We start from the raw sequence: 20,489 nt of genomic DNA, 5'->3' as shown, positions 1-20,489 counted from the left end.
AGCTAGTTCCAGGACAGGCTCCAAAGCCACAGAGAAACCCTGTCTCGAAAAACCAAAAAAGAAAAAAAGAAAAAAAAGAAAATGGACTCCAAAAAGCTGTCCTGTGACCTCCACATGCACCTCCCTTCCCCCAACACACACAAAATACTTCTGTGATAGTCTCACCGTGTAACTCTGACTGGCCTGGAACTTACCATGTAGACCTGGTTGGCCTCAACTCACAGAGACCAGCCTGCTTCTACCTCCTGAGTGCTGGGACAATGAAGGCAATTTTAAAATAATTGTTAAAGAGGAGTTGATGAAACAGTTTCTAGAGACACCAGAAGCAGCACTCTGACCGCCAGCTACCCAGTCAGCAATTCCCTTTGTTTATCCAGTTCAGTCCATGACATTTGTTATAGCAGCTCAAGGCTAAGACACTGCTGAGTGAATGAACGAAGGAAGGAATCAGCACAGCAGTGTCAGGGTGATCCCTGGGGGATAAGGGGCAAGAATACGAGGCTGGGTATGGCAGGAGTATCTACAGTCCCAGCTACTCAAGGGGATGAGGCAGAGGAAGCCTAGGAAAGAAAAATGATATGTAGCCCGCCCATCTGAATGACAATGATGGTGTCAATCATATAAATAACAAGAGAAGACGGACAGCAGCACCCTGTGGACCGTACAGAGGATGAGTTTACTGCAAGAGCTGCAAAGCAGGTGGAGAGCAGTTTCTTGATTTTCTTGCAGGGTCCTTCTATGGCCCAGGCTGCTTTCTAGCTCCTGGCTCCAAGTAAGCAATCTTCCCACCTCAGCCCTAGAGTAGCTTGGAATATACGTGGTGCCAGCCACCCCGACCCCTGATTGTTTTTGTTTGAGATGGGGTCCTACTATGTAGCCCAAGCCAGCCTCCTGAGTGGCAGGATCACAGGCGTGCACCACCATGCCCAAAACAGCCAGGGCAGGGGAGAGAAGAGCTGGCAAAGGACATGGAGACTATCTGGTGCAGGCAGTGAGTCGGGGGGAAGACAGGTGGCATGAACAAGAGCAGGAACCAGACAGAACTTCACTTAGAGGTTGATATGGCTAGGAGGTGGTGGTGCGCACCTTTAAGCCCAGGAAGGCAGGGCAAGTGGATCTCTGAGTTCAAGGCCAGCCTGGTCTACAGAGTGGGTTCCAGGGTGGCCAGGACTACACAGAGAAGTCCTGTCTCAAAAAAAAAAAAAAAAAAAGAATGAAAATACAAACAAAAACAAAAGGCTGATCTGATGGTACCTGAGGCAGTTAGATATGGAGGGATAAAGGCCTTGGAGATGGGTGTCTGAGCAGCTGGGATGCAGGTCTGGGGATGAACATGTTAAGAGATATAACACAAGAGTGATGTCATCGTGAAGGCAAGGTCAGCCTGGGCTCAAAACCCCATCAAAATATTAAAAAAAATTTTAAATGGGGTGGGGGAGTTATTAAAAAGACAGTTTGGAGTTCGGGTACACAGAGCCTGCAGGAGGTAGCAGAGCAGGGAGGGAGGTCTGCTGGGAAGCGCACAGATATTCAGCAAGTCAGAGTCCCACATCCTTCGGGCCTGCAGCCAAGCTGCCCAGTCCCCCAGGGGATCCAAGAAACATGTGACACCAAAGCAGCCACTGGGCTTCCTGGGGAACGGACCCCTTCTGTCACAGCAGCTGCTGCTGCTGTTGCTGGTGACATTTCACTGGGTCCTGGCTTCAAAGTCTCTGCAGGGACTGGGAAGGTGGGGGGTTGAAGTATTGAGGCCAGTATTGAGAGAGCCAGAGTGGGGTAGCCGAGGCTGGAGCAGGCAGCCGAGCCTGTTTGGGAGTCTTCAGCTGAGGTAGCTGAACGTGGGGGACCCAGGAGGAGCTGCAGAAGCTTGGAAGCTCAGGCTTGCAGAGCACTGCTCACCTCCCAGATGTCCAGCAAGGTGGCCACTGGCAGTGACATCGGACAGGCCCGCCGGGCAGTGGAGCAGCTGCGGATGGAAGCAGGCATCAACCGCATAAAGGTGAGGGTTGGGCAGGTGTGCAGTGGGCACAGCTGGGCAAGGGAGCAAGTGCACCCAGATGTGCAGATGTGGCTGATGTGGTTGGTTTGCAGGTGTCTAAGGCAGCCACAGACCTGCTGCAGTTCTGCACGGAGCAGGCCAAGAGCGACCCCTTCCTTGTGGGCATCCCCGCTGCCACCAACCCCTTCAAGGAAAAGAAGCCCTGTGCTATCCTATGAACCCACGATAATGCTACCCCTATGACCCTGGATACCACAGGAAGGCCTCAATAAACATGACTGCTCCTGTGTTACAACTTGTGTGTGCTGCTGTGGGAGGCTTGGGGGTACCACAGCTTTTGGGGATCAGTGCACACCTCTCAGGCTTCCTTCTATGCCCATGTCCACAGTCACAGCCATACATACCTGCGTGCCTAGAGCCCTGCATGAAGAGACCTGCACTGTGGCCCTGTGCCACATACCTACAGGGTGACGGGGTAGGTGTCTGTCTGCTTCCTCCACACAGACCTATCCTGGGAATTTGAGTCAGAGTCTACATGCCACACAGCCCACACTCACCTCACTAAGCTATGTCAGACCAAGTGTCCGTGGTCCTCGAGTGCATACACACAGAGCAGGAGGCGCCCCAGCCCTCACATGCTACCCTTCCCCCTCAGTCACATATGCGTGGTCACAGAAAGCTCACACTCCAGTTCCCAACAATTGCACAGTAGGTCGTTTATTCCTTCTTCACTCTCCTGTGGGGAAGAGGCACCCAACCTAACAAAACAGGGATCACCCAGGGTGGCGGTGCACCCATTATCCCAACACTTGGAGACTGAAGCAGGAGGACCAGGCATTCAAGGCTTGCCTCAAATACATAGTAAGTGTGAGGCCAGCCTGGATTTCATGGAGACCGCCTCAACAAATAAAACAAAACAACCAGGGGTGGAAGGTAGGGAATAGGCCCCTGGGTGGCTAAAACTAGAATGTCACCTCCACAGGCATAGGCGTGGGCCCAGCCCTAGGGCTTCTTGTGCCCCAGGCCTGTGGAGCAGGGCAGAAGCAGCACCAAGGAAGGTTCTCCAGAGCTGAGGCCTAGGGCAGCCTCAGCAGGCAGTGTATACCAACATCCATCGCGGCCACGTCCAGCTGTTTAGGCCAGCAGCCTCCAGACCTCCAGCGACAGGCCACCAGAGGCAGCCACCACCACGTTACCCTCAGCACAGATCTGGGGAGCAGTGGCAGTGGAATTAGGGGATGGCGTGGGCTCTTGGCAGGCCAACAGGCTATATGGGGCAGGACCTTACCCCATTCAATACATTGTGGTGGCTTCTGGTACAGATGGTCCTAGGTGGGTCTGTGGGCACGTGAACCTGGGAAGGGTAAGGGGCAGAGGTCAGGATATGTGCCCTGGCCAGCGCTGGGGGTCTGCATGGGTCAGTGTCCTCACCCGAATGGTCTTGTCAGTAGATGTTGTATACAAAGTCCCCAGCGAGTGCTGGATCCCTGTGATCTGAGACTGGTGACCCACATCAAAGGACTAGGGAAGAAAGGATGGGTGACACTCAGGCAGAGTTTCCCCGTCGTTAGCCCTCTACACACAAGAAGTCACCGGGAAGTACAGACAGGAGTCCTAGCTGACCCGGACAAGCTGGAAGCAACCATCTCGGTTGGCGAAGACGTGCAGCAGGCCCTGGTTGTCACCTGCCCAGAGCTGGGGCTCCTGGTAGGACATGCAGAGCAGATAGGAGTCCAGCTGTGGGAAGGACAAGGCAGAGAGCAGCTCAGGAATGACGAGCTGGGCTACAGTCCTCCTCAGAATCACTGGGAAGGGCAACCCACCTGCAGCCGCTGCAGGACTCTGTTGGCTCGGCGATCAAATACCACAAGACTGTGGTCCTCACTGCCTGAGATGATATACCTGTCATCTGCCAGCACGGCTAGCACAGCACTCGAATGCAGCCTCCGGCTCTTCACCAGAGCCAAGCCAGCTGGAGTGGGAATACGGGCCGGGGAGGATGGAGGGTATCAGAGACCCAGGCCCACCTGGGGATCTGGGCTACCGTCTCACCTAGGAAAACTTCCGATGGCTGGGCTTCTCACCTGGTCACTCCTCTCCCCTCCTACCCCATCTGGATCCAGGACCCACAGGCTTTTGTCCTCTCCTGGTCCCTACCTCCACGCCACCTTCCCTTCCTACCCCACCAGTATCTCCCAACACAGCCAAGCACTTCACTCCACCCAAACCTAAGTCCATCTCAGGGTCCCTTCAGTCTAATGGAGTAAGATGACTCAGTCGTGGCTGGGGTGGGGCTAGAGCTCAGCGGCTAAGCAATAGTCTAAGCACAGGCAATGGCTTCCATCCCAGGATGGGGGGAGGGGCCGATTAATCATCAGCCAGGCCTCATGGTGCAATCCTGTAATTCCAGCTACTCAGGAGCCCACAGGCTAAGACAGGAAGCTGAATATAGGTGGAGGCCAGCCTAAGATACAGAGTGAGTTTGAGGGTAGCCTGGGCAACACAGTGAGAGTCTATCTCAAAATGAGCAAAGTGAAAGGGACAAAGCATCTGTCTAGCATGCGGGAGGCACTAGGTTCAGTCTCTGCAAGGGGAACAGCGTAGACAGAAGCACAGGAAAGACTCGCAGTGCAGACAGGCTTATGTCATCCACCAGTGTTCTCTGATCACGTGATTCAATGTTTGAATTTTTTTTTTTTTTTTTGGTTTTTTTTTTTGAGACAGGGTTTCTCTGTGGCTTTGGAGCCTGTCCTGGAACTAGCTCTGTAGACCAGGCTGGTCTCGAACTCACAGAGATCCGCCTGCCTCTGCCTCCCGAGTGCTGGGATTACAGGCATGCGCCACCATCGCCCGGCTAATGTTTGAATTTTTGAGACTCCTTTTCTATCTTACGTATATAGGTGTTTTGCCTACATGTATCTGTGCACGGCATGCATACATTGCCCACGGAGGCCAGAAGAAGGCAATGGATCCTCTTAAATTGGAATTACAGGTGGTTGCTAGCTACCATGTGGGTGCCTCCCAACCCAATCCAAGTCCTCTGGAAAAGCACCCAGTGCTCTTAATTGCTGAGCCATCTCTCCAGCCCCTGCCCCTCAACCCAACCTCAGTGTTCTTTCCTATGGTTTTGTGTTTCTGTTATTTTGTTTCTGAGCCAGGTTCTCACTGTGTAGCCCTAATTGGCCTGGAACTTACTGTGTGGACCACACTGGTCTTGAACTCACAAAGATCTGCTTCCCTTTGCCTTATAAGCATAGGAATTGGAATCTCACCTCTGGGATCATAGGTGGTCACCTTCTTGTCATAGGTACCAGTCACGAGGATGTCAGGTTGGTAGGAGAGGCACAGCACTGCCGCCTTGCCCCTGGGGACACACGGCACACAAGGCTGGGTGATGGCTTGGGCAGGGCCCTACCCACCCAGGCCCCCTGCCCAGGCCCCCTCACACTTGATCTCGCCAAACTGCTGCCCATCAGCTGCCATGTCCCACAGCTTCACAGTGCTGTCCCAAGAGCCGGAGCACACACGGTGGTCCTGTGCTGCTAACGACCACACCCAGCCCTGTGGGAGAAGGCACAACAGTCACACAAGACAACTCGCTTTAGGAGCTGTGTAACAGCTCATGTCTCCTCCTCCCCAGAACCCAAGAGGAAGTCTGGACCTTCCTGCTTTTTGCAGAGAAGGATCTAAGGGATGAACAGATTCACTCAAAGCTTCCACCGACACTTCAGTAACACACATAACTCTCACTCCTCCCACAAATGACAAAAAGGGGGTCAGAAGGAGGAGGGACAACTGAAGAATACAGTAAATCCCAATGTGTGGGAGTAGGGTCTGCTCTGCTGCCTGTCAGAGCTTGGGGACAAGAACACATCCCAGCGGTATCCACAGAGACCACTCCCTCTCTTTGTGCTAGACTAGAACACAGAGCCTCAACACAATCTAAGCATGGGCTCTATCACTGAGCGACACTCTCGCAGTTTCCAATAGCTCGTTTTTGTTCTTTTGCTCTTTGAAACAGTCTAACTCTACAGTTCAGGCTGGCCTGGAACTCATTATGTTGCACAGGCTAGCTTCAAAATCAGAACAATCCTCTGCCTTTAGCTCCCTGAGAGTGTTGCTAATATAGGCCTGAGCCATCAAGGTCTACGTCAAGGCCTTCAGAAGCCCTCCCAGCTTCTTTCATGCCCCCCGAGACTGCTCACCTTGTGTGTGCTATTGCCCTGGGTGCCCAAGGCCTTCACCAGAACTCGATTAGGCTCCTTCCCTAGATGTCGTAGGTCCCACAGGTTGACGTTGCGATCTCGGGAGCCTGACAAACACAGTGCCCCACCCTGGAAGGAGAGCATGGAGCTGGTGTTGAGGTTCCCCAACCTTTCCCTTGCCGAGCCTCCCATCTAGCCCCCCTCACCTGGAGCAGCAACACTGCATCAATGGAAGCAAAGTGCCCATCAGCTAGGCAGAAGTACTCGGCTCTCTGTCCATCCTCTGCCCAGCGGGCCAGGTGCTGTTCCAGCTCGATGCAGGCGGCTGGCCAGTCAAAGTCCTCCTCTGTGGGGTACCACGAGCAGGAGAGTCAGTGAGCATCAGCTGAGAGAGTCCAGCCCTGGCTGCCAGGGAGCCCAACCTTCACCAGACCTGGATAAAACATCACCCCTCACCCTAAGCAGGCACAGACTCTGGCCTTGCTTCAGGATTTCTGACCACCCATCTCCCATGCAGGACCAGGAATACTCCCAACGCTAAGAAACCGAAACTACACTTTCCAACCTTCATCTCACAACCCAGGTGACAACAGTCCCACCCTCAGTCTCTAGGGCCTCGCGACTAGCCAAGCATTCTGGCCTTAGCCCCTAACCCAGACCTAAGGACACAGTTCTTAAATTTCTCTTTTTCCAGTTATTTTAATAACTTGATGTCAATAATTCTTTTTTAAATTTATTTATTTCTACTGCAAATTTCCACCTCCTTTCCTCCTCCCACTTTCCTCCCCTCCCCCTACTCCCCCTCCTACTTCCCCTAGAGCTTTGTGGGAGCCAAATCTGTTTGGATGCTCACCTTCCTGGACCTGGGGGAAACAGGGAGGACCTTGGACTTCCTATAGGGTAGGGAACCCTGACTGCCCCTTAAATTTCTAACTATAAACCAGGAAGTCACAAGACACAGAAGCCAACGAAAGGAAAGTGTGGCTTGGTAGTTGAGAACTTACCTAGGAAGCACAGGGCCTTGGCTTTATCCCTAGTCATTCCCCCTCCCTCCCAAGACAAAATCTAAACCCTAGGTCACCCATTCAATCATTTGGATGAGGTTCAAGCACATGTTTTTTGTTTGTTTTTTATCAAAAAACATGTTTGGAAAACATGTTTATCAAAAAGCTGTTTGGAAATCTGACTGGGGGTTGGAGGTCAATTCTTAGGGGTTGGAGGTCAATTCCCTAACCCAGAAGTCTGCAGAATCAAACTATTCCAGGTCAGGGGAATCAACTATTCAGCTTTCCATGTCTGTCTCAAGAGCCTAAGGATACAGGAACATCAGGATTTACAATATCTCAAAGTCGTGCTGAGGATGTAAACTGTGGTAAAATAACGCATTTGCCCAGCACACCCAAAGTTCTGGGTTCCATATGTACAACCTTAAAAAAGCAAAACAACAAAAACTCAAAACGATCAACTTCGAGTTTTCTTTTCCTCCACAGACCAATGAACTCAAGGGCAGAATGAATAACACCTGCTCTGCAAAAGTGACAGCTAGCTCGGGGCATCTAAGACCAAAGAGAGAGGATCAGGAGGACGAGGGAACCCTGGGCTACATAAAAACCTGTCTCAAAATAAATAAAAAATAAATAAAACGGAAGAGATGACAGGCTAGACCCAGGTATCAACGATTGCTGGTATCAGTGATCCCAGCTCCTAAGTCCCAAGGCTAGTTCAGGTTTAGGGGTCTAGAGATTCAGAACCTCTGCTTCACCTATCCTGGATCAACACTCCAGGGGTCAGGGGCTTTGTTAAGGCAGTTGCCGATTCTGTATCCAGAGCCTGAGGACTTTTTTGGACCTATTTTCACTCCAGGTACAATCTAAAAAGTCCTAGAGTTATCCACATCAGGGCTAGGGACCTTAGTGCTAACAAAGCCCAAACCGGGGAAATCCCTGAATTGTAAGTTTAGAGATCCCAGGTTCAGAGCTCTGCCTGAGGAAGTCAAGTATCTGCCTTGTGGTCGATTAAGGATTAGGCAACACCTAGAAATTTCCTTTGCCTCCAGTCAGAGCTGGGACAACCAGGAAGCCTGCTCCAGAAGCAGTATGCACCCGCAGACCAGGTACCTCTCTCTTTTTGCTCAAGCCTGACCTGGGCAGAAGTTCCTGTTCCCCCGGGTGTGCGTACCTTCCACCACTGGGTAGGGTGCGCGTACGCGGCGCTGAGCGCGTAGCCTCCAGGTGACATGATCACGCACAAGGTCGTTGAGTGCTTGGCACACGCACGGCAGGACGTGGAGCACGACCCGTGCATCCAGGTAGGCGCAGATCTCCAGCAGCAGCTCCGGGGGAAGGCTCAGTAGGCCAGGCAGGCGCACGGCCGGGACTCTGGGGGCAGCCTTTCGCTCCGGCGCGCCCAGAGACGCGGAGAGCGTGGACTTCAGCGACGAGCGCCGCGGGGTCAGGCCAGGTTTGGGCGGGGTGAGAACACGGGCTACGTAGGCCTCAGCCTGAGCGTCAGGGTCCGGGTCTGGCTCGGGGTCCGACTCATCGTCACAGGACCGAGGATCCCCACACCGCCCCGAGGGAAGCTCCATGGCGACCGGGTGGGTGCGGCTGCCCCAGGTTTAGCTTTTACTGGGCCGCGTCCTGTTTCCTAGGCAGCGCGAGATCATTTCCGGCGTTTGTAGATGACGTCAGAAACCACTGGCCGCGAGTTACTAGCGAATAAACCTGATGTTTAAACCGCAAGCTGGTCGCTTTTTTTTTTTCTTTAAACCATTCGCGACTGACATTTCAAAGGAAGTTTATTTTGGTTTTATTTTTAAGGATTCATTTTTACTTTTATGTGTTTGGGATCCCTTGAAGCTAGAGTTAAGGGCAGCATTCGCCTGGTGTGGGTGCTGGAAACACCCACTTTGTTTTAGACACGGTCTCACCACGTAACCCAGGACGGCCTCGAATTCGGTGATCCCGTCTGCCTCTGCTTCCCGAGTGCTGCGGCTAAAGGCGTGCGCTACACCTAGCCTAAAGTTCTCTTAACTACAGTGGAGCACCTACCACTCCAGCCCAGCACAGGAGATGCTTTGTATCCATCTGAGGTCGAGATGGGAGGGGGAGGGTGTCTTCGATGATCTACATCTGTTTTATTATCCTCAATTTTATTGTGAGGTGTTGTGTTTCAATGTGCCACAGCATACATGGACTGATCAGACAGCAACTCTGTGGAGTCAGTTCCCCTTCACTTGTAGGTGGGTTCTGGAGGGAATCAAACCAGGCAGCAAATGTCTTTATGTGCTGAGCCGATCCTCTCAGCCCCGTCATGTATCTTGAAACAGGACTTTCACTGCTCATCATTTCAGCTAAGCTGGCTTAGCCAACCAGTGAACTTTAGGAATCCATCTGTTTCTGCTCCTCCGTTCCTCCTGCCCCCAACATTTATGTGGTGTTGTGAATCCTAACTTAGGTTCTCAACCATGCACAGCAAGCACTTCATCAATTAAACTCCAAGAGATAAGAGTTTATTTTGGGTTGAATGATCATGGCCCAGGAACTCAGGTTGCTCCAAATAGCATTAGGTCAGACACAGGCGGAGCAATAAATGGTTAAGGTCTAATGGTAGCCAGAACATTTTACATCTACAGTACATAGCTCCCCACAAACACAATTCCAAATTGGCCACGTAGAACCTAACACATGTTTTTTTTTTCTTTAAATTTTAAGGATCTCACTTTTGGGAGTCCCATTTGGTCTCAAACTCACATTATATAGACCAGGCTAGCCTCCAACTCAAGAGATCTGTCTGCTTCTGACTTCCAAATGTTGGCATTTAAGATGTGAGCCAACAAACATATCTGCATAAAAGGCTTTTCTTCTGAGAACATCACACTGGTCTCGATTTAGTCCTTCTGCTTCAGTCTTCCAAGGAGCTGAATGACAAGTGTACACTGTCACATTCAGAAACTCACCCTATAGACCAGATTGGCCTTGAACTCAGAGATCCTTCTGCCTCTGCATACCAAGTGCTGGCATTAAAAGCATGCCCCACAACCACCCAGACAGCTATTTCTATTTAATATTTCCAAGAATTTCTAGCCTGCCCAGTGACCTAAAGTTGTGTCTGTTATAAGGCCTTACAATTATGTTCAAAAAATGAAAGGCTGCCATACATTAATCTTGGAAAACAGCTTGTACAATTTCTGTGCACACCTCTTTCACACTCACCTTTCCACATTAACAAAGATGAAAATAGGTTTCCTTGGACCCTCAATTTTACTTTTCAAGTCCTGGGAATTAAAAGTAAGACTTTATGTATCAATCTAAGCTAGCTACTAGCCTTCTCAATTTGATTTCATGAATGGAATTATAGCTCCCTTTTTTGAATCAATGTCTCAAATCAACCCTGACTGATTTCAAATTTGCTATCCTCCTGCCTCAATCAGGCAGCCCACCAGGAGCAGCTGTGCATCTCAGCTCACCCTGCGTCCTGGAGAGAACACCAGGTGTCCTGCTCCTGCTCTATCTTCTCTGCCTCATTCCTCGGAGCCGGCGGATTCTGTCAGCACTCCCATTGCACTGGAACCACAGAAAAGCCCACCTCCACATCACTCCACCACCCAAGTCAAGGACCAAGAAACCAGACACCAAGGCTTTCACAAGAAACTGACCTTTACTCAACAAAGTTCTACACAAGTGGAAGCTCACGCCACCTAGGCGCCAGTCCCCAGCACAGCACAGTTACAGATGGATAGACCTGGGAGCCCACAGGGGAATGGTAAAAAGACTCAGGAAAATGGGGGGCTGAGGAAGGAGCTGCAGATCAAAGTCAGTCTGTGTCCGCAGCCCTGGGCAAGGAAGGTTAAGAAACTAAAACTTCATTGTGCAAAAACCAACTAAAAAATAAATTAAAAAATTAAATAATTTTTTAAAAAAAATAATAAAATTAAAAAAAAAAAGGAAAACACAAGAATTGGGCTCCCCTCTCCTGAAGACAGTTGGAACTCCCACCTTGGGCAGAGGGGGTCACAACTCCATCAGATAGTCAATCCATCAATACACCCCAAGACCCAGCAGAGGATGCTCCAAAGAAGTGGAATTACCAGAAAGCTAATGGTATTTTTCTTTAAAAAAAAATTTTTCCCCTACAAATGGCTTCCAGAGACCTGCTCAAGTTTGAGGCTGGAGGGGATGGGGACCACTAGCTGAGTTATGGAATGTGCACTAAGTGTCCCTGGGAATAGAGGCAGGGCCTGACCCTGCTTAAGAGAAGACACATGGCCTAGATGGATAACAAGTCCTTAGAGGGATGATGGAGCAGGTCCTAAGATGCAGAACTCTGGTCAAAGCCCAAAATATAATGGGCTCCCAAAGTAGTAGGAAGCAAGGAAGGGAATGGAGGAAAAACATTCAGGGATCTGCAAGGCTGATTTCCACAGCCAATTTGGAAATATTCATGCCCCCCTCCTCTCAGGAAGCCCCTCCCACCTTGATGGCATTCCCCCACCAATTTCTTCAAGGATTTTTGGAGTCAGTATACCAATCTGGTGGGGGGGGAATTCTGAGTCCAGTGGACACTGTGATGAGCATTAAGTCCCAAAAGGAACAAAGTTGGAGGCCCTGGGTATACCCTGCTCCCCCAAGCCTTCAGATCTTGCTGCACCCAGTAAACCTTTGTCCTTTGTCCTCACCAATCACACGCTGTTGCCCCAGCTCTTGAGAAGGGAGTTCTCAGGAGTGGAGAACTGGACTATCCTTGAAGTTGTTTCAAGAGAGGCCCAGGTAATCATGCTGGCAGCTCTGGCTGCCCTTAAGCTCTCTTAAGGAAAACTAGTCCAGGCCCGTGCTTTCAATGCCTTTGGAGCACAGGAAAAGTGTAGAGGGTAGCCTCAAGCCAGTCCCAGCTGCTCCAATGGTCCCCACTCTGCCGCTGGCTGGGATGTCACAAAGATGGGGACACACTAACAGAGGCTGCTGGCAGGAAGTGTGTGGAGCAGGTTCAAAGTGTGCAAGTGCTGAGAGGTAAGTCCCAAAGTGACCGCCCTCCTCCCTTGGCCCTGGGGGCCCAGCTGAGGTCCCCCAAACCTCCCAGCCCTCCCAATCACTGCCAATTCCGGCAAAACAGCAGAAGCTTCTTATACTCTAGATGCAAGGTACACAGAAGGCCATAGGCATAATTTGGGGGTTCACTAATTCTACTGTCTCCATGCAGTCGAGGAAATGGTGGGGCGGCTGGCCCAGCCTAGCTGGCTGCGGTGCCCGCACATGCGTGTGTCCACATGTGTACATGTGAGTGTATGCTTCTCTACAAGGAACCCCCCTCCCCACCTGTAATTCCCTTGCCTTATCTGACACCGGATTCGGTAGGCCTTAGGATTCCTCCCTCCCACACGGCTGACCCAAATGGGCTGCCTGAGATGACCCAGATTAGAGCCCAGAGAACTCTTGCCCACCAAGAAGTCCCACCCCCCCTCCCTATCTGTAGGATGAGCATGGAGTCCCCACCCACCTGCCCACTCGTCAGGCCTGGTGGGGCAAGTGGACCGACAGATGGACAGATGCACAGCTAGGCAGCATCTGGATTTAGGTCCCACTCACTCCTCCCTAACCCCCCTGGACCAGGGCACAGTGACTTCTGGAAGCAGCACATTCCCCAGCACACCCTCCGACGATGACGCAGACAGAAACCTGCAGACGAGAGGGAGGGTCAGGGCCTTCATCCTTTTCACTTTGTGATAAGCCTGAGTACTGAAAGACTCGCTCACCTGGTGGTCTCCACGTTCACCTAGACCCCATAGAAGGCTGCTAGCCTCTCCTTGAGCAGTGGTGGAAACTGCTCTGAGAACTGTTGCCAGTTTTCCTCCCCGACTTGGTCTTTGAAGCCATGGAGGATCTGCAGAGAGGCAGGATTGACTATGGGCTGGAACAAGCTGATGGTGTCTACTCCCCTGGACTCCCATGGACCAACAGGAGCCTTACCTTATAAAACATGTCCCGAAGGTCATCCTTCGGGCTCACCCAGGAGGCTACAGCATCGCAGAAGAAAATAAAGTCCTGAAATATGACGGATCCCATGTGAGGGGCTGCCCAAGCCAGCCCCCGCCCTGCCCTCTGTGCCCTGCTGCGCGGACCTGCACAACACCCCCAGGATTGACACCAATCATCATGCAGATGCCTCGGAAGGCAGAATCCTTCTCCTCGTTGTCCCGGATGTTCCTAAGGGACGTGCACCTGGCCATGGAGGAGGGCAGCATGTCAGTGGATGGACTTGGGGCTAGATAAGCATAGATGAAGGATGGCTGGAGGGAACTGGGAGAGGGGTATCCGTAGGTAGAGGTCTCCCACATGCATCCATGGGGGTGGCGCTGGGGAGCACAGCTGTTCTGCCCACCCCCAGCAGGCCCCACCCAGGCAGGCACACACCAAGGCCGGATGAACTGCTGCAGCATGGGTGCCACCTCCTGTGGGCACACGTAGCCCAGGCGGCCGATGGTGATGGCTGGAATGGCAGAGGGACTCGTCAGGCGACCTGCAACCCCGAGTGGCCCCGGGACGGTACGTGGCGGGGCCTCTGACAGGAGGCACCGAGCCCCGCCCCACAGGCCCCAACTGAACGACCCTGTGGTTATCCTGGGCCTTTGAGTTTGGCCCATTCGGGTGTCCTTCCCACCCAGCCTAGGTCTCTTCCCATATAATCTAAAGCCAGTATTCTTTCTTGGGTTCCTCCCAGAATCCCATTCCAGGTGCTGACACTCTTCCTGGAACTCTCCCCTCTCAGCCCAAGCCTGGTACTCACCTGTGTTTTCCAGTAGTGTCTTGGGTGTGTTGGGCCTGTTAATGATCTCCACCAGATTGTTGAGGACCATCTGCACATAGGGCTGCATCTCTGCCCCTAGGGACCAGCCATTTAGAGCCCTGCATGGCCCACTCCACCCACAGAAGGTCAGCTGGGTACTGCTGACCTCAGTCCATGTCCCCAGTTCCATGCAGACTGGTGTACCACAAAGCCTGAGAGCACAAAGAACCTCCTCGGGATGCTCCCAGTCGAGTCCATAGCCACAACAGACCCACCCAAAGGACTCTCAAGTCACTACCCACAGGTGAGGAGGCCCAAGTCACCTAACTGATCCCACTGGGTTTTTCAGGAAGACAATTACATGAGAAGGTCCAGCAGGAACAGACCATATACCCCACCTCATAAATGGTAATGGTGTTTTAGTTCTTTGATTTCACCTGTCAGGGAAATCAAAACATGTTCTTGTCCCTGGCCAGTCAGAGGCATTCCTTTAGGGGGCCTGTCAGAATCAAGGTCTGACCCCCAAGATAGAAACAGAGCAATAAAGAGGAAGTCTGCTACTTTTAGGGCACTCACCCATCTGCATGCAGATCTCCCCAATGGCCCAGGTGGCATTGTTGCAGACAGAGATGAATTCAGGGTTCAGGTTGGTGCCCAGGATAGGCATGAACTCAGCTAACGGAAGAGAAGAGCAGGAAAATAAAAGACTGAGCAGAAAGGCCAATGAGGCCACATTCCCAGAACTGGATCAGCAGCCCATCAGACAGTATGAATACATCCCAGTCCAGTCATTGGCCTCCCAGGGCATACCTCCATCACTGGAGGCCAAGACTGGGGGCATAGGATAGGGAAATGGGGTAGCCTACCGATACAGGGCTTGACGTGGATAAAGCAGGCTTTGGTAAGGTCTCCCAGAAGGGCGAAGGAGCTCTGCCGGACCTCAGGCATGGAATCCTGGAGTTGGGAGAGGTGGCAAAATGACAGGGCTCCCACTCCTTCCATCCAAGCCAGCTGAGGCGGCACAGTCCCTAGAGCACATCCTGACCATGAACACTGGCAGAGGTGCAGGTCTGTTCCCTACCCTGTTAGCCGTCTCCTACTATAATATAGCCTGTTGCCAGGACCTGGCAGTGAAGTTCATTGGTGAACATTTACTTAAAATGCTCCAAAACCCTGTTCCATCCCCAGCCCTCAAACCACAAATTAACAGATATATTAAATAGACCCCTAAATTTTCTTTCTTGAGACAGGGTCTGTTGCACAAACAAGGCTGACTACTGTATGTGGCACCAGTGTCCATGTGCATGATGAGGTCATCTTCCTTCGTTGCTACCCAACCTTATTTTCGAAACATAATTTCTTTCCAAACCTAAGCTCACTAAAACTCAAGTAGACAAGCTTGCCAGAGAACTTCAGGGATCCTCCTGTCTCCATTTTCCCAGTTGGGATTACAGGTCCCCTTGTACAGCCGCACCTATTATTTTATCTTTGTGTGTATATTTGGGGAAGAGAGATGTACAGGTGTCCTTGGAGGCTAGCATGGGACTCAGATCTCTGAAGAGCTAGAGTTGCAGGCACTTGTCATTGTCAGCTACCTGATTTGGGTACCAAACTTAGGTTCTCTGAAAGAGCAGCAAGTACCCTTAACCTAAGCCACCACTTTAGCCCCTGCCCCCATGGGTGATGGAAATCAAACACAGGTTTCTATTCTTGCCCAACAAGCACTTTACTGACCAAGCCATCTCTCTAGCCCATACATACATACATACATACATACATATTTTGGAGACATGGTCTCACTACATAGGTCTAGTTGGGATTAAAGGGGTGCACCACCACTGCCCAATAGTCAAACGTTATTTTTGAGATCAACCTGCACTACATTTCCTGACAAGAATTTTATTCTATCTCTGTGTGAACAGGGTATGAGTGAACACCTGTAGATGGGAGGATAGGCAAAAACCAGGTGTCATTCCTGAGGAACCTCCCACCATTTATTGTTTTTATTTACGTTAGTGTTGGAGGTTGCTAGAGCCTTACACATGGTAGGCAAGAGCTCTACCACTGACCATCCCAAGCCTTCCACTTTGTTTTTTTGAGACAGTTTGTGAAGCTCATCATATTTATACACCCCTAAAATTTCTATTTGTTTAATTTTTGTGTGTATGCATGAGTAGGTACAAGTGCCATGACAGACATGTGGAGGTCAGAGGTCAACTTGCAGGAGCTGGTTCAATCTTTAATTCGCGTGGGTCCTGGAGTTCTCTGGCCAGGTTTTCATAGACGTGGTGGTAGACATCCCTACCTGCTGAGCCATTTTAACGGCACAGAACTGATTATTTTATTTTGGAGACAAGGTTTCACTATGTAGCCCTGACTGGCCTAAAATTCAGAGACCCACAAGTCTCTGACTCCTGAGCACTCGATTTCAAGTCATGTAATACCATGCCTAGTCTTTAAAAGGAAAAAATGTTGACTTTCATCTTAAGTGTATGATTAGAGTTTTGCCTGTATGCATGTCTGTGTACCATGTGTGCGCCTAGTGTCCACAAAGACTAGAAGAGGGCGATTGATGCCTTAAATCAGGAATAACAGATGGTTGTGAGCCACCATGTGGGTGCTAGGAACCAACCCCAGGTCCTCTGCAAGAGAAACAAGTGCTTTCAACTGTGGAGTCATTTCTCTAGCCCATGAAATTTTATTTCTTAAGGGCTCCTTTTCTTTGATGTTCCCTGGGCACAATCAGGACCCTGACCCCGCCCCCTAAGGGTCAACTATGGCAGCTGCTATGTAACTATTATGGCCTATAAAAAGTTCCCTTGGCCTTTTAGGTGTGGCCTATATAGGGTACCCACTCACCTGCATACATTGGAAGAGCAATGTCATGATGTTACTTCGGGCTACCAGCTGTTCCACATGGCCACCCAGGCCCTCAGCCAAACCACTAAGCAGGTCCAATGCAACGATCATGAAGTCCTTGTCAGGGGCCTCATACTGTTCAGGGTGTTGTGTGTACATCTGGATACAAAGGGGGTAGGTGAGGGAGATAGGCTAGGGCCTGGGCAGTAGAGCAAGTGTGCAGGGGGCCCAGGGTGCTCAGGGTGCTCACCATGGCCTGGGCCAGTGTCTTCTGCACCAGAGTAACACAGCGCTGGTAGACAGGCTCACAGTAGGGCAGGAAGCCACTCTGCAGGGCAGTGGCCACAGATGACAGACACTGGCAGGGAAAAGGGCAAGGGTGAGCTCTGGCCAGATGGAAGGGCTCTGCAGAAGGACCTAAGCCCACTCACCTCCAGCAGGGGGAAAAGGTCCTTGTCTTCATCCTTGAGCTCATTCCACTTCTGGATCAGTGGAGGCATCAGCTTCTGAATATATTCCTGGAGAAGGAATAGCAAGTTGGGTTTCCTGGATAGGTGTGGCAGTCTAACTCAGTCAACGCTGTCCCTTAAAGGATGACATCCAGGCTCCTGGCCATAGTTCAAAATCTGTAAGCCCTTCTGATGTTTCTCATCTGTCCCTTCCTTCCACTCACAGAAACCTGGGTGGGGCCTCCTGCTTCCCACAGCCCATGCACTCCCAGATCACAGCACTGGCCACACTGCCTCATTACTGTCCATCTCTCGCACTAGACTAGAGGCAGGGAAGTCTGCCTGTCAAGGCCGTGGTCATGTCCCTGATATGTGACAAATCATATCACAGGGTAAAAACACAAGACACCAGATGCCCAGGGCCACAAGGATAGGACACAGAGGGTCTCTAGGGACTCACCGGCTGATTAAGGTGGTGGCCCACAGAGTCGGCCAGGGTGCCAATGGCATCATAGAGGATGAGCAGATTCTTATGCTGGTATTTGCCAAAGGCAAAAACAAGAGTGTCAAGGATATAGCTGAGGTAGGGGACCAGCTCCGTGCATGCCTCCTCCTCCAAGGTAGCAAAGGCACTGGTGAATGCAAGAGGAAGGAAAAAGCTTAATGGACTTAGCAGACAGAACTGTACCACAGGCAGCCGGGGAGGATGTACATGGGATCAGCCAGTACGAATACGACAGAGATCAGAGTCTTGTCAGCAGTCACAGGCATCATCATTTCCCAGGGTGAGGAGCCACTGGAGGGACAGAGGTCAGGGATCAAGGGTCAAGGCTTACCTGCAGGCTGCCTCCTGCACCCTCTTGTTGCCATCCAGGATACGCTTAAGCAGCTCTGTCATCAGAGGCTTGAGGTGCATGTCCGGTGGCTGGCTGACTACCCAGTGGGCATAGCGGCTCAGTGTCCAGCAGGCAATGGAGCGTACCAGGGCCTTCTTGTCTGACAGGCACTGGATGAGGTGTGGGATCAGCTCAGGTAGATAGGGCACCATTCCCTGCATACAGCCTGCAGTAAGAGAAGGCTGGGGCTTAGGCATATCCAACCAAACATAATAGGTGGGAAAGCTGAGGCTTGGTGGCGTTTCAGAGACCATGAAAGACAGGAGCAAGAGGAGACAGAGCAGATATACTGGAGCTGAAGGTGGTTCAAATTCTGACTGGGCAGTAGCTCAAACCAACAATGCCAGTACTTAGAACAAGGCAGGAGGCATGCCACAGGTTCAAGACTAGTACATCATGGAGAAAGGACCCCCAACCCCAGTCTTCAAAAAAACACAAGACTAATCAAAATGTGCAGGATTCTTTAGTGAGTTAGACTTCATGGGACAGCAAAGACCCAGATGGACAGGAAGTGATTCCCAACTTGGAACCTTCTTCCTCTGTGTTTCTCTTCTTTTTCTTTTGATTTACTTTTGTGTGAGGGGTGTGTTGGTGTGAGGCACCCACAAGGGCAGAAGAGTGTGCCAGTGGCCCAAGGCCTGGAGTTACAAGCAGTTGTGAGAGGCCAGGTGGGTGCCATGAATGAGTCTCAGGTCCTTGGGACGGTCATGAGCACTCTCAACCACTGAGCCATCCATCTCCCCAGCCCTCATTCTTTTTTTTCCCCATGAGAGGCTCCAAAACTACTCAGAGAAACCCTGGCCTGCTGGGCGGTGGTGGTGCATGCCTTTAATCCCAGCACTTGGGAGGCAGAGGCAGGCCAGCCTGGTCTAAAAGAGCTAGTTCCAGGACAGGCTCCAAAGCTACAGAGAAACCCTGTTCTGAAAAACCAAAAACCAAACAAAAACAACAACAACAACAAAAAACCCCACAAAAACAAAACAAAGAAACACACACAAAAAAACTTGGGCCTCAAGTACTAGCTTTCCTTCCCCCACTTTTTTGTCCTGACTTTACTGGAACTTGATGTTTAGACCAGCTGGCCTTGAACTCAAGCGATCTGCCTGCCTGAGTGCTTTGAGCACACGTTGGTATCAGCTTCTCTAGATTGTCCTCACTGGTCTACAGAACAAAATACACCTAACAAGGTTTTCTCAACCTTCACAGGTGACACTCCCTGTACTCTGAAAGCTGAGGCAGGACTGCCAGATCTCCAAGACTTGCCAGGTGTGGTGAAACATACCTGCAATCCCAACACTAGGAAGCCTGAAGCAGGAGAATCATAGCAGAACAAGACTGTCTCAAAGAACAAAACATAAGCCAGGTGGTGGTGGCCCACGCTTTTAACCCCAGCACTCAGGGAAGCAGAGGCAGGCAGATCTCTGTGAGTTTGAGGCCAGCCTGGTCTACAGAGTCTACAGAGTGAGTTCCAGGACAGCCAGAGATACACAGAGAAACTGTCTCAAAAAACCAAAAGACAAACAAACAAAATAACCATGCACACATGTTGCATGGTATCTGAGATGTCATAGTCACCTAGTAAGCAGAAGTCAGGAAACCATTTTTAGATAGACCCTTGAGTCTTTCAAAATCCAGACAAGTGTTGTACTAATAGACTGCATCCCAGGCCTCACTCATAGGCATTAAAGGCTCTCCAGACTGAAAGCTCTTACTGCCTAATGGTTGGAATTTGGGTGACAATTCTGGGTGGTGAGATGGTCAAACATGGGCCAAAAAATGGTCACAGTCCACACCCTCTGTCTTGTGGAAGGAAAGTCCAGAGCTGTGCCAACTTGCAAGCACACTATGTGTTGTTCGGATGTCTCCCTAGCCTGCCTGACTTCCTGTGCAGACTACACTGGCAGTCATGCTCCTCCAGTCTGTGACCACAGGAACAACTGTGCTCGTTTATACTGGGTTAAATTTAAGGGGTCTCCAAAACGAGGCACTTCTAATTCTAGGGGGCAGCCTAGCACACAGCAAGAGTCAGATTTGAGTCCAGCCCTAAACTGAACACGAGGAAAGTGGCATCAGCTTGTGTAGCTCAATTTGCTAGTGTATGAAGCCTAGGCCTGGCCCTGGCTATATGGATGAAGTTCCCCTGCAGACTCTGATGCAAAGGGTACCCCAGTGGTATGGGTATCGAGGAAGGACCAGTGGGCACTACAGCTGCTGCCCAATGCTTGGAGCATTGCAATCACTTGCTTGTGAGAACCAGGAAGAGGGCTGCTGTGTTGAGAATTTGCTGGGGGGGGGGGGG

At 51.1% G+C, this 20,489-nt stretch overlaps 3 protein-coding genes and 1 non-coding gene across 9 annotated transcripts in view; 1 reads left to right on the top strand and 3 right to left on the bottom strand.

The window, feature by feature from the left end:
• Positions 1 to 1,243: 1,243 nt before the first annotated feature.
• Positions 1,244 to 2,603, top strand: Gng14 (G protein subunit gamma 14). The gene is made up of 2 exons (XM_005366997.2): positions 1,244 to 1,999; positions 2,092 to 2,603. Exons 1-2 carry the CDS (start codon positions 1,907 to 1,909, stop codon positions 2,215 to 2,217), a joined length of 219 nt encoding a protein of 72 aa, XP_005367054.1. The 5' UTR covers positions 1,244 to 1,906; the 3' UTR covers positions 2,218 to 2,603.
• A 90-nt stretch (positions 2,604 to 2,693) lies between these two features.
• Positions 2,694 to 8,863, bottom strand: Fbxw9 (F-box and WD repeat domain containing 9). Its single transcript, XM_005366996.2, has 10 exons — positions 8,383 to 8,863; positions 6,411 to 6,550; positions 6,205 to 6,333; positions 5,448 to 5,560; positions 5,272 to 5,363; positions 3,823 to 3,971; positions 3,623 to 3,736; positions 3,431 to 3,520; positions 3,288 to 3,353; positions 2,694 to 3,208 (listed from the first exon to the last, which is right to left on the bottom strand). Exons 1-10 carry the CDS (start codon positions 8,789 to 8,791, stop codon positions 3,134 to 3,136), a joined length of 1,377 nt encoding a protein of 458 aa, XP_005367053.1. The 5' UTR covers positions 8,792 to 8,863; the 3' UTR covers positions 2,694 to 3,133.
• Positions 8,864 to 10,844: 1,981 nt separating this feature from the next.
• Positions 10,845 to 20,489, bottom strand: part of Tnpo2 (transportin 2) — a 22,851-nt gene continuing 13,206 nt past the window's right edge. For 3 of the 6 annotated variants that reach the window (XM_005366993.3, XM_005366994.3, XM_013353720.2), the window contains 13 exons: positions 18,131 to 18,356; positions 17,755 to 17,926; positions 17,277 to 17,363; positions 17,096 to 17,203; positions 16,846 to 17,004; positions 14,853 to 14,940; positions 14,563 to 14,661; positions 13,987 to 14,082; positions 13,614 to 13,719; positions 13,322 to 13,421; positions 13,170 to 13,244; positions 12,956 to 13,083; positions 10,845 to 12,878 (listed from right to left, as the gene is read on the bottom strand). In XM_005366993.3, the coding sequence (XP_005367050.1) occupies positions 12,976 to 13,083; positions 13,170 to 13,244; positions 13,322 to 13,421; positions 13,614 to 13,719; positions 13,987 to 14,082; positions 14,563 to 14,661; positions 14,853 to 14,940; positions 16,846 to 17,004; positions 17,096 to 17,203; positions 17,277 to 17,363; positions 17,755 to 17,926; positions 18,131 to 18,356 (1,424 nt within the window). In that variant the 3' untranslated portion in view covers positions 10,845 to 12,878; positions 12,956 to 12,975. The remainder of the gene's footprint in view (positions 12,879 to 12,955; positions 13,084 to 13,169; positions 13,245 to 13,321; positions 13,422 to 13,613; positions 13,720 to 13,986; positions 14,083 to 14,562; positions 14,662 to 14,852; positions 14,941 to 16,845; positions 17,005 to 17,095; positions 17,204 to 17,276; positions 17,364 to 17,754; positions 17,927 to 18,130; positions 18,357 to 20,489) is intronic. The other 3 variants (XM_005366995.3, XM_013353719.2, XM_026789181.1) reach the window with 2 other exon arrangements.
• Positions 18,008 to 18,077, bottom strand: LOC113458360. Its single transcript, XR_003378737.1, has one exon. It is a non-coding gene; the product is annotated as a small nucleolar RNA SNORD41 (small nucleolar RNA).

The sequence above is a fragment of the Microtus ochrogaster genome, unplaced genomic scaffold (assembly GCF_000317375.1).
Source record: "Microtus ochrogaster isolate Prairie Vole_2 unplaced genomic scaffold, MicOch1.0 UNK15, whole genome shotgun sequence".
NCBI lineage: Eukaryota > Metazoa > Chordata > Mammalia > Rodentia > Cricetidae > Microtus > Microtus ochrogaster.
Note: the sequence above shows the minus strand (reverse complement) of the source record. Positions and strands in the feature narration are given on the sequence as shown.

Excerpts from the sequence above, each read along its gene's own strand:
- Gng14 (XM_005366997.2), top strand. The coding sequence starts at position 1,907 with ATGTCCAGCAAGGTGGCCACTGGCAGTGACATCGGACAGGCCCGCCGG. Across the intron at positions 2,000-2,091 it reads CAGGCATCAACCGCATAAAG|GTGTCTAAGGCAGCCACAGA; the intron begins GTGAGGGTTGGG and ends GTTGGTTTGCAG.
- Fbxw9 (XM_005366996.2), bottom strand. The coding sequence starts at position 8,791 with ATGGAGCTTCCCTCGGGGCGGTGTGGGGATCCTCGGTCCTGTGACGAT. Across the intron at positions 3,972-5,271 it reads GACCACCTATGATCCCAGAG|CTGGCTTGGCTCTGGTGAAG; the intron begins GTGAGATTCCAA and ends TTCCCACTCCAG. Across the intron at positions 3,354-3,430 it reads CTACTGACAAGACCATTCGG|GTTCACGTGCCCACAGACCC; the intron begins GTGAGGACACTG and ends TACCCTTCCCAG.